Here is a 14122-nt window from a genome sequence, read left to right as displayed (position 1 = left end):
ACAATCCTGTTCTAAACCGCAGGCTTCACACTATGCCGTGCCTTATCCACGGCGGCTGGCACAGAAGAGCAAGGAGCACTAGGCGTTCCTATATGGAAAGGCCTCAAAGTCCCCACCTGGTGAGATCTGTGGCCGGAAGCGAGGAAGAGTTGGGCTGGGGCCCAGGCTAGGGAGAGGGGTGGGATGGAGGATGCAGCTCTGTGATTTCTCGGGAAAGCGTGGAGAAAGAAGGGGAGGAGGCCGGCCTCCCCGCGAAATTAACAAAACCTACACTTTGCAAAGTCTCCCCCATCCCCCTCCTCCGAATTCTTCCCCGCCGCGCACCCGCCCCTCCTCGCCGCTTCTGTTGTGACTCGGGCAGCCTATCCCGAGGGTGGGGAGCTGCCGAGGAGCCTGAGCCGAGCGGTACTCCGCAGCATCACGTGTCGGGGTGGGGGCTATAAAATCACGGAGCCTGGGCGTCGGGCGGGGGACGTGAGGACCAGCCCTCTCCAGGGACCCCTTTGTTCGCAGCCCAGACGCCGACACCTCCGCGTCCCCAAGGGCTTGACCGCCTGCGTCCGCGCCGCGCCCGGGGCAGAGCTCAGGACAAGAGAGGGGAGGGGGCGCCACGGCCGGCCGGGCCCTCCAGCCACCCACCCCTCGCGACATGTCGCGCTCCTTCTATGTCGACTCGCTCATCATCAAGGACTCCTCACGGCCCGCGCCCTCGCTTCCTGAGCCGCACCCCGGGCCGGATTTCTTCATCCCGCTGGGCATGCCATCCCCGTTGGTGATGTCCGTGTCCGGGACGGGCTGCCCGTCCCGCAAGAGCGGCGCGTTCTGCGTTTGCCCGCTCTGCGTCACTTCGCACCTGCACTCCCCTCGGGGGCCCGCGAGCTCCAGCGGCGGGAGCGCAGGGACCGGGAGTGCCGGGGCCGGGGGTGGCGGGGCGGCGGCAGCCGCCGGGGCGTTGCCCCTGCTCAAGAGTCAGTTCTCTTCGGGTCCTGGGGACGCACAATTTTGCCCGCGTGTGAGCCACGCGCACCATCACCACCACCCTCCGCAGCACCACCATCACCACCACCAGCCCCAGCAGCCCGGCTCGGCTGCAGCGGCGGCGGCTGCGGCTGCAGCGGCGGCGGCCGCGGCGGCCTTGGGGCACCCGCAGCACCACGCACCTGTCTGCACCGCCACCACCTACAACGTGGCGGACCCGCGGAGATTCCACTGCCTCACCATGGGTAGGGCCGGGTTTCTGGGCACCTGCGCGCGGTGCCTTGCCGGCTCCCGGGAGCAAACTTTCCGCCTTCAGTGGATGAAGTGGGAGCCTGGGGGAGGGGTAAGGAGGGAGGAGGGGCTTTTTAGTATAACTGTGGAGTCGTCCCCAGAAGTTCCACGAAGGTGGGAGTTAGCCTTCTCAGCCTCTCCAAGCAGCCTGATGCGCTTCACTCCCGGTATCTGGTGCCCGAGTCTTGCATAACATCGGGGCCTTTGGGACTTCGAAGTTGAAGGCTGAGAAATCGGAGGTTAACTGACTGAGGTCCGGGGTGGGTGTATTTGTACCTAAGTGTGGCATTCCGGCGTCGAGGCTGGCTAAAAGGGTTTCGTTGCTTTGGGCTAAGCCTGCCTGCCTTTCCACTAGGCTTGAAGGGAGACGACCGGACAATGTAACCCCGCCCCCGCCCCCCACTTTAATCCTCTGACTTTACGTCCCGAACATCAAAGGCCTTCACTTGCTTTGGGCGTCCCTGTCCTTCCCGGTTAAGTAACGATGTGTCTTGAAATGAGAAAGAGTGAGAGATGGATACAGGTATTTGGTTGAGCTTCACGGGTGAGTCCTTGCGAGCATCCTTTCCAAGGGATGGCACGTGGGGTGGGAGCGCCTCCCCACACCCACCCCCGAGAATTACCTCTCTGCCCTCTCTTGGCCCGTCTGCAGGGGGTTCGGACGCCAGCCAGGTACCCAATGGCAAGAGGATGAGGACGGCGTTCACTAGCACGCAGCTCCTGGAGCTGGAGCGGGAATTCTCTTCCAATATGTACTTGTCTCGACTCCGGAGGATCGAGATCGCCACGTACCTGAACCTGTCAGAGAAGCAGGTGAAAATCTGGTTTCAGAACCGCAGGGTGAAGCACAAGAAGGAAGGGAAGGGCACGCAGAGGAACAGTCACACGGGCTGCAAGTGCGTCGGCAGCCAGGCGCACTACGCGCGCTCAGAGGACGAGGAGTCCTTGTCGCCGGTCTCGGCCAACGATGACAAGGAGATTTCCCCATTATGAGGGAGGGCTGCCCCACCTCTCCCTACACGCTCCCGTAACCCCCCCACCACAACGCGACGCGGCAGGCACCCAGGGGCCAAAAGCCTTGGCCTTTCGGTGGTTCCACCTGGAGAAGGTGGAGACGAGTATTCCTGGGGGCTTACATGCCGGGGGCCTGACACTTCTCCTGTCTCCTACTTGACCTATTTGTTTGGGACTCCACTCGCAGTTATAGATCATTTTTTTTTAAATGTAAATAATCTAGATTCAACTCAGTCTCATCATATAACAAAGAAAAAACAGGGTTGGTTTAAGTTTAAAACTGTATGTGGGTTTTTGAAAGCGCACGTCATTTCCCTTTCCCTGTCTTTCAGAACCTGATAAGAACACGGGGTTTCTTGATTCTTTTTGTTTTGTGTTGTTTTTAATGAAAGTATTAAATTGCAAATAACTTAGAAAATTAAACCCTGTAGGTCTTGCTTTCTGAAAATTTGCCTGGGGAGAGTTTAAAATCCAAGTCACTGGAAGTCTCCTTGTGAATAGTTTTATATAAAATTTATATTTATATTTATTTAAATAAATGAAACAAAATCAAGGTTTTAAATTTGTGATGTTTGCTTTCTCCATCTTCCCCTGTCTCTCTCTCCCCCTTATGGACAGGGAATAAAAGTGTCTGAGAATTTAGAGCACAGTAATGACTATAACTTGGTAATGTGAGTCTCTTGGTTGAGGGAGTTTGTGGCTCTATAGGATTTCTGTGTCACCGAAACTTCTGCCAAGAAGACACCTTCCGTCATGATGCTGCCTACCAGGTAGTACTTCCCATTCTTAAAATAGCTCAATTCCTCACAATTGACAGGATACATCACTCCATTTAGAGTGACACTGACAATTAATGACAGGCAAACCTTTAAATTTATTTAGCAGGAGAGGGTGAAAATCCCTTACCTAGTATTTATTTTCTGTATCAGTCCCTCCTCCCTTTCTTTCCTTCTTCATCTCTCTCAGTACTAAAACCTGAATCATGTAAAGGAATCTGAATAGTAGGAATTGTTTTAGGAAGGGCAACAATCCATCAAACAGGTTTGAAGCAAACACATGCAAAGTTACAAATGATGCTACAAGTGACTAGAAACAATACCGTTTTTGCGAGTTTGCCTAGCTAAGAAATTAGCTGGTTTCCACCACTGCTGAGAAAACAAAAGTTCAGGAATAGGGAATTATTTTGTCCAAAGACTTACATTCTCACTTTTCCAAAATAGCTCAGAGGTGCCTTCGGACTTTTGGGTTTTTTCTCTGGTCTCCCTAACTTTAACCTAAATTAGTTCCTTTTTAGTCCCTCTCTTCCCATCACCTTGCAGAGTTCATTCGCGCAATCCTGGCCCTGGAGAAGACTTACTTTGGCTTTGCCCTCAGCAAGGCAACCTGGCTCTCTCTTCAGCACAGCCAGGTTCTGTCCTTTAAGGGAGAGAGTGAAGCTGGAAACATGGTAACTAGGAGATCTCATTCCCTGCAAGCTGAGTCCCACAAACACCCGCTGGGGTTATTTTTGATTATTTTCTCTAAAGATGCCACCTAAAAAGTCCAAGCCATAGGAACTGTTTACAACACACATACTCACGCTTCTTTAGGTCTGATTTACTTTAGGTCTGTAGGAACTGAAACCGCACCAGGTGGGGTTGGGCTCTAGTATGGGTTTCCCTGCCCAGACACTCCCCCCTCCCTCACACACACACACACACACACACACACACACACACACACACACACACGCCTGAGGCCCGTCGTCATCTCTCATTCTGGTGCTGGCCAGGGCAGGCAGGGGAGAGGAGAGGCTGGACGGTGCGTACTGAATAGGGAGCTGCCGCCGCTTTGTGCAGTGACCTGGGCCCGATCCTGCGCAGTGGTCACAGGCATCTGACTCGCCCCTGCCCACCGCGAAGGGGAAGGGGCGCTGACCCACTGCCTTTTCCAAAGATTCCGTCTCCCTCCTTCTCAATAAACAGGCGTCTCCCGGGCACCGGTACAGGGGTGGGAGGAAGGGAGTTTCGTAGCGCAAAGAACTGGCGGCTAAGGAAGAATTCCTTCACAGGAAATAACAAGAAGGCCAAAGAGCCCCGGCCGCACCTCCTGCCCAAAGCAAAACCTCATCTGAGAGGCGGACAGGCAACCCCGTCCCCTACCCATCCACTCCCAGCCCGGCCACTCCGTCGTCCCGCGCTCGGGCCTGGCCCTCCCCAAGTCCCTGCCCAGTCGGGACCAGAGCATCTGCACTTCTCCTCACTACCCGCGCCCAGGCCCCGCGCCCAGACTGCTGAGCCACCTGCTTGCCACCCCGATGCTGCACCTCACCCAGCTCCACGGTCCGGCAACCGAGACGCGGGGCCAGCCCTCCGTGCCTGGTTTGGGGTTGGCTGCTCGTTACCTTTCCCTCCTGTCTTCAGCGAAATTCCTTAGGGAAGAGAAAAGAAACAGTAGATCCTGCACTGAGGCAAAAAGATTCAGGCAAAGACGCTGGACATTCTCCAAAGAAACGTTCTCCAGTGCATCTTCTTGTCACTTTCAGAGTGAACCATGAGGTCTCCTTGTCTCCTATGTTACACGTCCCCAACGCCCGCCCACCCCCAAAAAAAATTCAGTTGATGTTTTTGAAGATTGGGAATAAGGTTTTGGGAATCTGTCTGATTTTAAAGGCCTACAGTTTCATCTTAGGTTAAGAACACCTAAGCCAACACTCAGATGTACAAATACTCTGTTAAACAATCTTGATATCAAACACTCTAAGAGAAGTGTCCCCAGATTTATTAAAAGAGGAATGTTTAAGATGTGTGGAGTCACCCTTGACTATTTCTATCTGGGAAGCACTAGATGCTAGTTTTTCAATATGCCCCACTTGAAACACAGAACTCTGTTCCTCCAAAACATAGCCTCTTAGGGGCCTATAACCACATGATGAAAAGAGAGAAAGAGAATAAAAATGAGAATTAAAAATCAGGACCTTGCCCCATTAGGAGAAAAGAAGTGAGCAGCAGGGACCATTAGCGTGGATGAATCCACCTCTTTAAACAGGAAAAGAGCTGGGGGTTGGGGAGGATGGACGGCAGGAAGAATAACCTCCTGCCGTTGTGTCCTGACCCAGTCCAGAATTCCCAGCAAAGAGGAGGAGCAGAAACCTTTCCCCTTCACCCTCCCACTCAGTGGCCAACTCAAGCCCAAGGCCAAGGGTCTAACCATGATGGCGGCACACAGCAAGGCTTCTTGATTGCAAACCATGCCCAGGGCAGAAGGGACCCAGCAGCCCATCCCTGGGGTGTTCATGGCCCCAGGTGATAGAGACACTGGTGATGGTAGATCCCACCTCCTCTCCTAATTCTGAAGTGGCCATCATAGTTTACTGCCCCCTCCCAACCGCCCACAATATCCCCCCCCCAAGGATATCCATAGGTATTTTAGGAGAGACAAAAAGTTGGGGCTGTGAAGTCTTTGACTTTCTGGCTTCCTCCTCCCTCCCCTCACCCCCACTCCTCACCAGTGCTGCCCAGTTATATCTAATCAGGATTAGAAATGCAGTTTGCTTGGCTCACCCTGACTGTGGTCAGAGAATTGCCAGAAAGGTGATTGTTCTAACTCAAAGTGGTCACAGAGGGCAACAGGGTCTGTGTGTGTATGTGCATGTACACACGTGTGTGTGTGTGTGTGTGTGTGTGTGTGTGAGTGGACTCGGTGGTGTTAATGTATGTGGGAAGAAAAGAGTTATTTTCACTAGAATTTTTTTTCTTTGTTTTTGCTTCGCACTTCTTTCGTGCAGTTTCCACTCATTTTTCATGGCACTGCTTGGGAGATTTCTTTGAGGGAGGCAGGAAGAGGCTCAGAGTTGGGCTAGGGGAAGGAGCAAAAAGCTAAACCTCAGGGAAGACTGTAGTGAGCTCTGGGTAAGATCTCAGGTCCAGGCTTAAGGGTGTAAGAGAGAGGGAGAATGACACTTCCACGAGAACCTATTTGCTAGAGGAAATTGGGTTTAAAGGAGCAATCACTGCTTTAAAAGGAGCTCCTCCCATCCTCTCCAAACACAGCCTAAAGCTGTCCTAGACAAGAATGCAGCTCAGTACATCAAAGCAATTGTTCCTATTTTCATTATTCACAGGGAATCTTTGAATGTACCTGTTAAGGTGACAGACCTCTTAAAAGGGAACATTTTTTCCCATGCAATTAAATGGTGCATTTACTAGGCTTCTATTAACATAATTTAATATAAATCTATTTTATAAATCTTTAGGCTCACATTACTGAAAACTGAGCATCTCTGAAAAAAAAAATACCTATGTCTCTTCCCTAAATTAGATGGAATAGAATCCAAAAACTTGCTATTCTAAGCCAGCTGGAAATATTAAAAGTAGAGGAATTTTTTGTATTGTCTTTTGTTAATGGTGGAGGTATGAAGAAAAGAGTCAGCTTGTCTCACAGAAGATGAGAAATTCCACAGGAAGGCAGGGCTTCTCACCCAAGGGCCTGGCACTTGGAGTGGTTAACACAGGCTAGAACTGGAACAGGAACTTAAAGAGATCTCTTAGGAACAGAGATGAATCAGAGCTCAGATGAAAAAACAACAACCAACCCTGACTCATATTTGGAAGCAAGTTTCTCCTGTTTGGGGAGAGAAAAATCCAAAGCCTGTGAGCTCTCACAGTCCCATAAGCTATTCTACGTGGAGGTAGATATCCTTGTCTGTTCCCATAGCTGGACTCCTTGTTCTCAAGTGCACCCTCCAAAAGCTTGGGCATCCCATTGTCTCTGAAAAGGTGTTCTGTCTTCCCTTATATTGATGTCACTGCCTACCCTTCTGCACTAGGCATTGCATTTCTTCAAGCAGAGCCCTATGTTTTCCTGAACCCTTGTCCTACCTTTGTTGAGTCTTCCAAATCCTAAACCCAGGAAGGCCCCAGGGGCTCCTCTGAGTGAATCCTGACAGATCGGAAGTGTGTGCTGTGTGCTTAGGAAAGTAACTAGTTTCAGATTAATGAAGCAGTGACAATTTCAATCTGCTTAAAGGCGGAGGTTGGCACTGCCCAGGCCTGAGCGTGGGGAGCTCGCCAGGCTGGGCTTTATATTGTCCGCTTTTCTGAAGAGCAGACAAAGATGGATAGAGAGACATTGAAAAGCAGGGGGCGTATTTCAAACAGCCCCATAAAGAGGGCTGTCACTTTAAGACAAGAACCATAGTGCTTTGATGACTTTGTATTAGCTGCCCCATTTCAAATAAGGAACTCAAGTCTCTAGTGAGAGGGAGGAAAAAGAAGACTGGGAGAGGGAGAGGGAGAGGGAGAAGGAGGGGGTGGAGGGAGGGAGAGAGAGAGAGAGAGAGAGAAACAGAGAATGTAGTGATATTTAGCCTGTGTGAGCACTGCAGCGGGACTAATTCTTAGGCAACTATTTGGTTTCTGAAGTTCAGGGAGAAACAACCCACAGCAGGTGCAGAGAAAAAAGGCAGGTGGGAGCTGCTCCTTATGGGAAAGAGCTCCCTGCCCCATGGGCAGCAGCCGGCTCCGAGGAGTTAAAGCCAGCTTGGCCTCAGTTGGCTGGGAAGGGCTGGAGAGGGATGCACAGCTCTACTGGCCCCAGACCGCTGAGGATTATAATGGAAATTTTTGAGAGCTTGAAAGAGAAATAATAGGAAGGAGGGGGACGGCAGGCTTTTGGAGTCCACCTTCACAAAGCCTAATTTAAATTGTTTGGGGTCAAGCAGCAGCAAGCCACCTCCCCCCTTTCCTCCTTAATTAATTAATGACCACGATTAATTATTAGGGTCTTGCATCTCATGACTTCAAAACACCTTCCCCCGGGGGCTGATGAGTTGCTTGGGCCAGGCACGTGGTTCTAACTTGAGAGAAGAAAGTTGAAAGTTGGCAGTGTAGTCTGTGTCTCTGTTATCTGCTTCCCTCTAGGTCTCTGCCTCTGCTTCTTTTCTGTCTCTTCTACTCTTCCTGCCTTGGTGTGTCTCTGTCTCTGTGTCTCTAATCTTTCCCCTCTTTGTTCTCCAGGCTGATCTCCCCATCCTCCTCCAATCTCCCTTGGCCCTGGCTCAACCCTCCCAACTCCAGGACCCCAGCTGTCCCGGGAGAGGGGAGGATGCCCGTGAGGCCCTCACCCAGGGCACCGGCAGCTCTGAATCTCACCGCGTCCTCAGTGGCGGGAAGTGAGTGGGCAGCAGTGTTCACCGGCTGGATCAGGAGTTACTGACAGTTTAGATTTTTTTTTCCTGCCAAAGAAATCTTTTTTGTTTTTTTTTTAAGGGACCGTAGGACCGGGAGCGGGAGAGCGCTTCGGCTTTGAAGGCCGGCGGAAGGGCTCCCCCGACGGTGGCGCTGGAGGGAGAAGCGTGTAGTCAGTTTCATTAGGCACTATTTGAACCTTGCAACGTGCGGTAATTTCTGGGGCAAGCTGAAGAGGGGGGATTATGTAGGAGGGACACAAGGAAATTAGCGAACGGTTAATTTAACTCGTTTTCTGCTAGACTTTTCGATACATTCCTAATTGACTGAGGGGCAGGTGAAGCTCCCGCCCCATGCAGGCTCATTCACGGTGGGAATAAATGGTTCTTTTTCAACTCACACTGCTCACAATATATCATCAGGGAAAAGACATGCAATGAATATGTTGATTTTTTTTATTATTAATGGAATTACACCCTGCCACGCAGGTGTGAGGGTAAAAACCTATACTGCAATGAGATAAGATTAACAATGAAATTAGAATTTTATTAGCTTTATATGTCACATAGACCTGGATCCGAACTGTCAAAACAAGCAACAAGAAAAGATATTCTGAAGGCAGCCCTGCCAATCAAGCAGGAGAAATGGAACAGCGTCGATCCAAACCACGATCAGCTCCAGTTCCTTCAGTACCTCCCTTGGGCCTTCTGCCGGAGGCAAGAGGGGGGAGGGCCTCGCTTGGGTGACCGCCTGGGTTCCCGACCCGCAGGTAGTAGCTGAAAACACCACTTGAGCTCGGAGGCCCGGCCTAGAGCAGGCCCCAGCCGAGGGTAGAGGGGCCGTGATGACCCGAGGCTGCCGAGAGGTCAGCCGGAGGGGCCGGGCCACCGCGGCCTGCGGGCCGCAGGCTTCGCATCCTCTAAATCAGCTGCAGGCGCTGGCCGCGACCCGAGGGAATGGAGAAGAGTCGGAATGCGGGACTGGAGGTGGAGTGGGGCGTCCCTTGGAAACCGCACTGAGTTTTGTTACCCGGGGGCCACTGCTACCTGGGCCTCGCAGGCGCAGAGGTGCCCTATGCAAATGGTTCACTATTAGGCGAGAAAGAAATACTTCAAATGGCCCTTTGTAACCTTCTATAGAAAATCGAGGTACTCTGCATGACAAAGCACAATTAAGCTTTCTATTCAGGAGTTCTGCAGCTGGTAGCCCATTGGGAAAGTGGGAGGAAACGAGAATATATTAATAGTGTGGCAAAAGTTTTTTGTGTGCGTGTCCTTTTCTGGGTCGAGGCTGGGGAGGCGCGGTGGGTGGACCCAGAGGGGAAGGAAGCTCCGCCTTGGATCCTTGCCACCTGTACAACCTCGTCTCTGCCCACGTGGAGAGCCCTGCTTGTCTGGCAGCCCGGACATTCTGAATGGTCTCGGCGACCCCCGCGCGCAGACCAGGGCTGGGCGGACCCTGCGGGCACCAGCGCCTGGACGGGACGGGACGCCTGCCCCAGCCTAGCCTCCTCGTCCCCGGAAAGCTGGGCTGAGACACGGCGCCCGGCTGTTCTTGGTCCCCCGCGCAGGAGGGAGGCTCCCAGACCCGGTGCTTCGCCCAGACGCCAGGGCGGGTGATGCACCCGGGAGCACAGCAGGGGGATGTTGCACTGGGAAAGAGACATGGGAAGAGCAGAGCCGGATTTTCCGTTCAGCTCTAATTTTCTCCCATAGTTGAGGTTCACTTCCTAATCGTTCACTTTTACAGACCTCGAGGAGAATTTCTTGCTTCTTAGTAAAGAAGGGCTCTTAACCAACTGTGCTGGTTATTCTCCATTTGCCGATCTAGATCCATCTCCACCTTCTTCTGGCCTGGTGGTTGCCGGAAGACACTGGCCACTGTGGATTGTACTACATCTTCTATTAACTGCATCACCTGCAGTCTCTTGCCTCTGGCTTCCATTTGGGTTTAGTGAATGAGTGGCACTGCAAATAACCGAACAACCTGATGAGAGAATCTGAGGTACATTGATTGTTTCTGGGGATGTTGCATTGTCCCAGTTCTGGCGGTTGCTGCTACTTTCCAGAAATTCCCTTTCTCTCTGAGAGCCTCTTTTCCAAGGCTCCAGCTCTCTGTCAGCTTCCTCTGGCACCTTCATGGAAAAAGGTGAAAATGGCTTCTGGCTTCTACTAGTCCCATCAAATTCTTGTTAGTTCTCTCAGCCCGGCACACATCTCTGCAAGTAGTCATTTTGTTGAAAACTTTCTTTAAAAATCCCCGCTCAGATCGGTTGCCGAGTGGCTGACCAGCCATGTTATGCTTGAGTCAGTCTCTTCTATAACAGTCAGGTCAATTGTCTCCTCACTTTTGCTGGGACGTCTCCCATGAGAGAAGTTGTCCCAGCCCATTCCATTTTCAACAGCTCTGACCACTAGGAATACTTACTTGTGTTGTATCTTCCTTTGTAATTTCCATCCGTGAGTTCTACCTAGTTCTTTCCTCATGGACTTCTAGGTGTCTGCCTTCTTCCCTATTCTCAACTGTGATGTCCTTGATGACGGCAACTGCATCTTTCATCTCTGCATCCTCAGCATTCATCACAATGCCTAGTACATAGTAGATGCCCAGTAAACAGCAGCTAGATCAATGCATCATTCTGCTTCCAAGACTCCACCAGTTGCCTCAAACATGGAGGCGAGAAACAACTATATTTCATTGTAGCTGTATATACATGTATGTAATAAACATATATGATATATATATACATAGGCTAAATAGCCTATGTATAGAATAAATATCCTATATAGAGGATAATTATAGATAGGATATAGAGAAGGTTCTGGAATCAGTCTGCATGCTCTACCATGTACTAGCAGTGTGACCTTGAACAACTCACTTAAACTCTCTAACTTCTATTTTCCTCATTTGTAAAATGGGGATAATTAATAGTACTTCCCTCATAGGGTGATGAGGACTAAATAAGGAAACACACATGAAGATATACAGATATTTAGTTAACTTAGATAAGGTCTAACTGAAAAAGTAACTTTTAAATAAAGACCTGAAGAGAATACGAAGAACTGACCCTGTGGCTTGCTGGGGCAAGAGAATTCTAGCGGTAAAGAATTCCAAGCAAAGGCCAAGGTGGGAAGATGCCTGAAATAGTTGGGAAACAATGAAGAGGCAGAGTGACTAGAGTAGAGTGAGTGAGTGTGTGTGAGGGGGGAAGAGTGATGATGGGGTAGGGCTTGTAGGTCAGAGTAAGGGCTTTGGCTTTTATTTTTAGTTAACTGGGAAGCTCTTGTGGGATTTTGAGCAGAGAAGTGATATGCTGTAACTTATGACTAATCTGGATGAATTTGGCTGCTATGTTGAGAGAAGCCAGGAAGATAAGATACTATTAAATACAGCCAGGTAAGAGATGACGCTGGCCTGGACCAGGATGGAAGTAATGGGAGTGGGGAGAAGTGTTGAATTCTTGGGTTTGATTTGGTAGAGTTGCCAGGATTTGCTAACAAACTGAAACTGAGGAGTAAGAGAAAGAAAAGGGTCAAGGATGACACCAAGGTCTTTACCCTAAGCATTGAAAAGAAAAATGTTGCCATTAAGAAGACTATAGGGGACTTCCCTGGTGGCACAGTGGTTAAGAATCCACCTGCCAACGCAGGGGACACGGGTTCGAGCCCTGGTCCGGGAAGATCCCACATGCCACAGAGCAACTAAGCCTGTGTGCCACAACTACTGAGCCCGCGAGCCACAACTACTGAGCCCACATGCCACAACTACTGAAGCCTGCGCACTTAGAGCCCGTCCTCCGCAGCAAGAGAAGCCACCGCAATGAGAAGCCCGCGCACCGCAACGAAGAGTAGCCCCTGCTCGCCTCAACTAGAGAAAGCCCGCGTGCAGCAACAAAGACCCAATGCAGCCAAAAATAAATAATAAATAAATAAATAAATTTATTTAAAAATAAAAGAAGACTGTAGGAGGAGCAATTTTAGTATATATTAAGTTTGAGATGACAATTACACATCAAAGTGAGGATATCATGAAAGCAATTGAAAAAATAATTCTGAAGCTCTGAAGTGAGAGCAAGCCTCGAGAAGTAAATAAAGGAGTCATGAATGTAACGATGGTATTAAAATCATGTGACCAGGTGAGCGCATAAGGGAGTGGTACATAGTAAAAGGGGAAGGAACCCAAGGACTTAGTACTGGAGAACTCTAAAATTTAAAAGCATTGAAAACAAGTCTTGGAGATGAGAAAGAATGAACGTAGAGGGAAACAATGAGGTGAGTAGTATGACTGACCCAGCATATGGCCTGGAGAGAATTTCCTGAACTCAGGAAGGGTAACCCAAGCAAAGGCCAGCAGTCTCCCTGAGTTGAGGAGACAGAATTGAGAAGTAGAGGAAACCAAGGTGCCTAGAATTCACAGGACACAGTACTTATTCAATAGCAAACTGCTCAGAAAGAAGGCTCTAGAAATCTACAGAGGTTTCCCCTCTAGTTTTCAGCTGAGTATTTATCAGTACTTACACATGAAGAACCTGCCTCGGGCTAGAGAAAGAACACCACAAAGAAGCAGGCTGAAAAATTTATGACCTCACACATGCCTGGTAAGACTCTGTGTCCTCTCTGGCCAGAAAGAAAAGACCTCCTAACATACACGGGGCTTTTCATTCAAATAGACTACTCAGAAAGGTATTGCCTCAGTAGTAGAGCAAAATTAGCTCTAAAGACTACTCAGGTCCCAAAGCTTAAAAGCAAGCTTCAAAAGGATCAAACTGTTTCCAAGTAACCTAACTGCATCCAAAACAGCTCAAAAATATTTAAAGGAATTAAAAAAAAAAAACCCTAGCATCCTAGAAGGTATAATTCATAATAATAAATTATGAGGTATGCAATCAAAACACACCAGGCATGAAAAGAAGCAGCAAAATATGACAATGGGAAGAAAAATCAATCAATATAAAGACACAGAAATGACACATATGGTAGAATTCTGACAAAGACTTTCAAACAATTATTATACTTTTAAATCCCCTCCATTTATTCATGAAGGCAGAGGAAAGTATGAACATAATAAGGAGAGATCTGCAAGTTATTTTTTTTAAAAAGATCTGAATCAATTAAGAAATACAGTGTGTGAGATAAAAAACACCAGATGTGATTAACGACAGTTAGACACTGCAAATAAAAGATTAGTGACCTTACATGATGCAGAGCAACTAAGCCCGTGAGCCACAAATACTGAGCCTGTGTTCTAGAGCCTGCGAGCCACAACTACTGAGCCCGCGGGCCACAACTACTGAAGCCCCGTGCCTAGAGCCCATGCTCCGCAACAAGAGAAGCCACCACAATGAGAAGCCCGTGCACCACAACGAAGAGTAGCCCCCGTTCGACACAACTAGAGAGAGCCCACGCACAGCAACGAAGACCCAACACAGCCAAAGATAAAAATTAAAAAAAGTAAAAAAGCGTTTGCATGCCACAACTAAGACCCAGTGCAACCCAGTAAATAAATAAATAAATATTAAAAAAAGATTAGTGACCTTAAAGACATAGCCATAGAAACTATCCAAAACAAAATATAGTGAGATAAGAGACTGAAAAGAAAAGAATAGAGCATCGGCGAGCTGTAACACAACACTGAGTGACCTATACACACATGTTCCTGGAGTTCCAGAAGGA

General features: G+C 49.4%; 1 protein-coding gene across 1 annotated transcript; it reads left to right on the top strand.

Moving 5' to 3' along the window:
* The first annotated feature begins 392 nt into the window (after positions 1 to 392).
* GSX2 (GS homeobox 2) lies at positions 393 to 3952 on the top strand. Its single transcript, XM_082390738.1, has 2 exons — positions 393 to 1223; positions 1922 to 3952. Exons 1-2 carry the CDS (start codon positions 650 to 652, stop codon positions 2260 to 2262), a joined length of 915 nt encoding a protein of 304 aa, XP_082246864.1. The 5' UTR covers positions 393 to 649; the 3' UTR covers positions 2263 to 3952.
* Positions 3953 to 14122: the final 10170 nt, after the last annotated feature.

This window comes from Balaenoptera borealis (genome assembly GCF_965194805.1).
Source record: "Balaenoptera borealis genome assembly, chromosome: 4".
Taxonomy (NCBI): Eukaryota; Metazoa; Chordata; class Mammalia; order Artiodactyla; family Balaenopteridae; genus Balaenoptera; species Balaenoptera borealis.
Note: the sequence above shows the minus strand (reverse complement) of the source record. Positions and strands in the feature narration are given on the sequence as shown.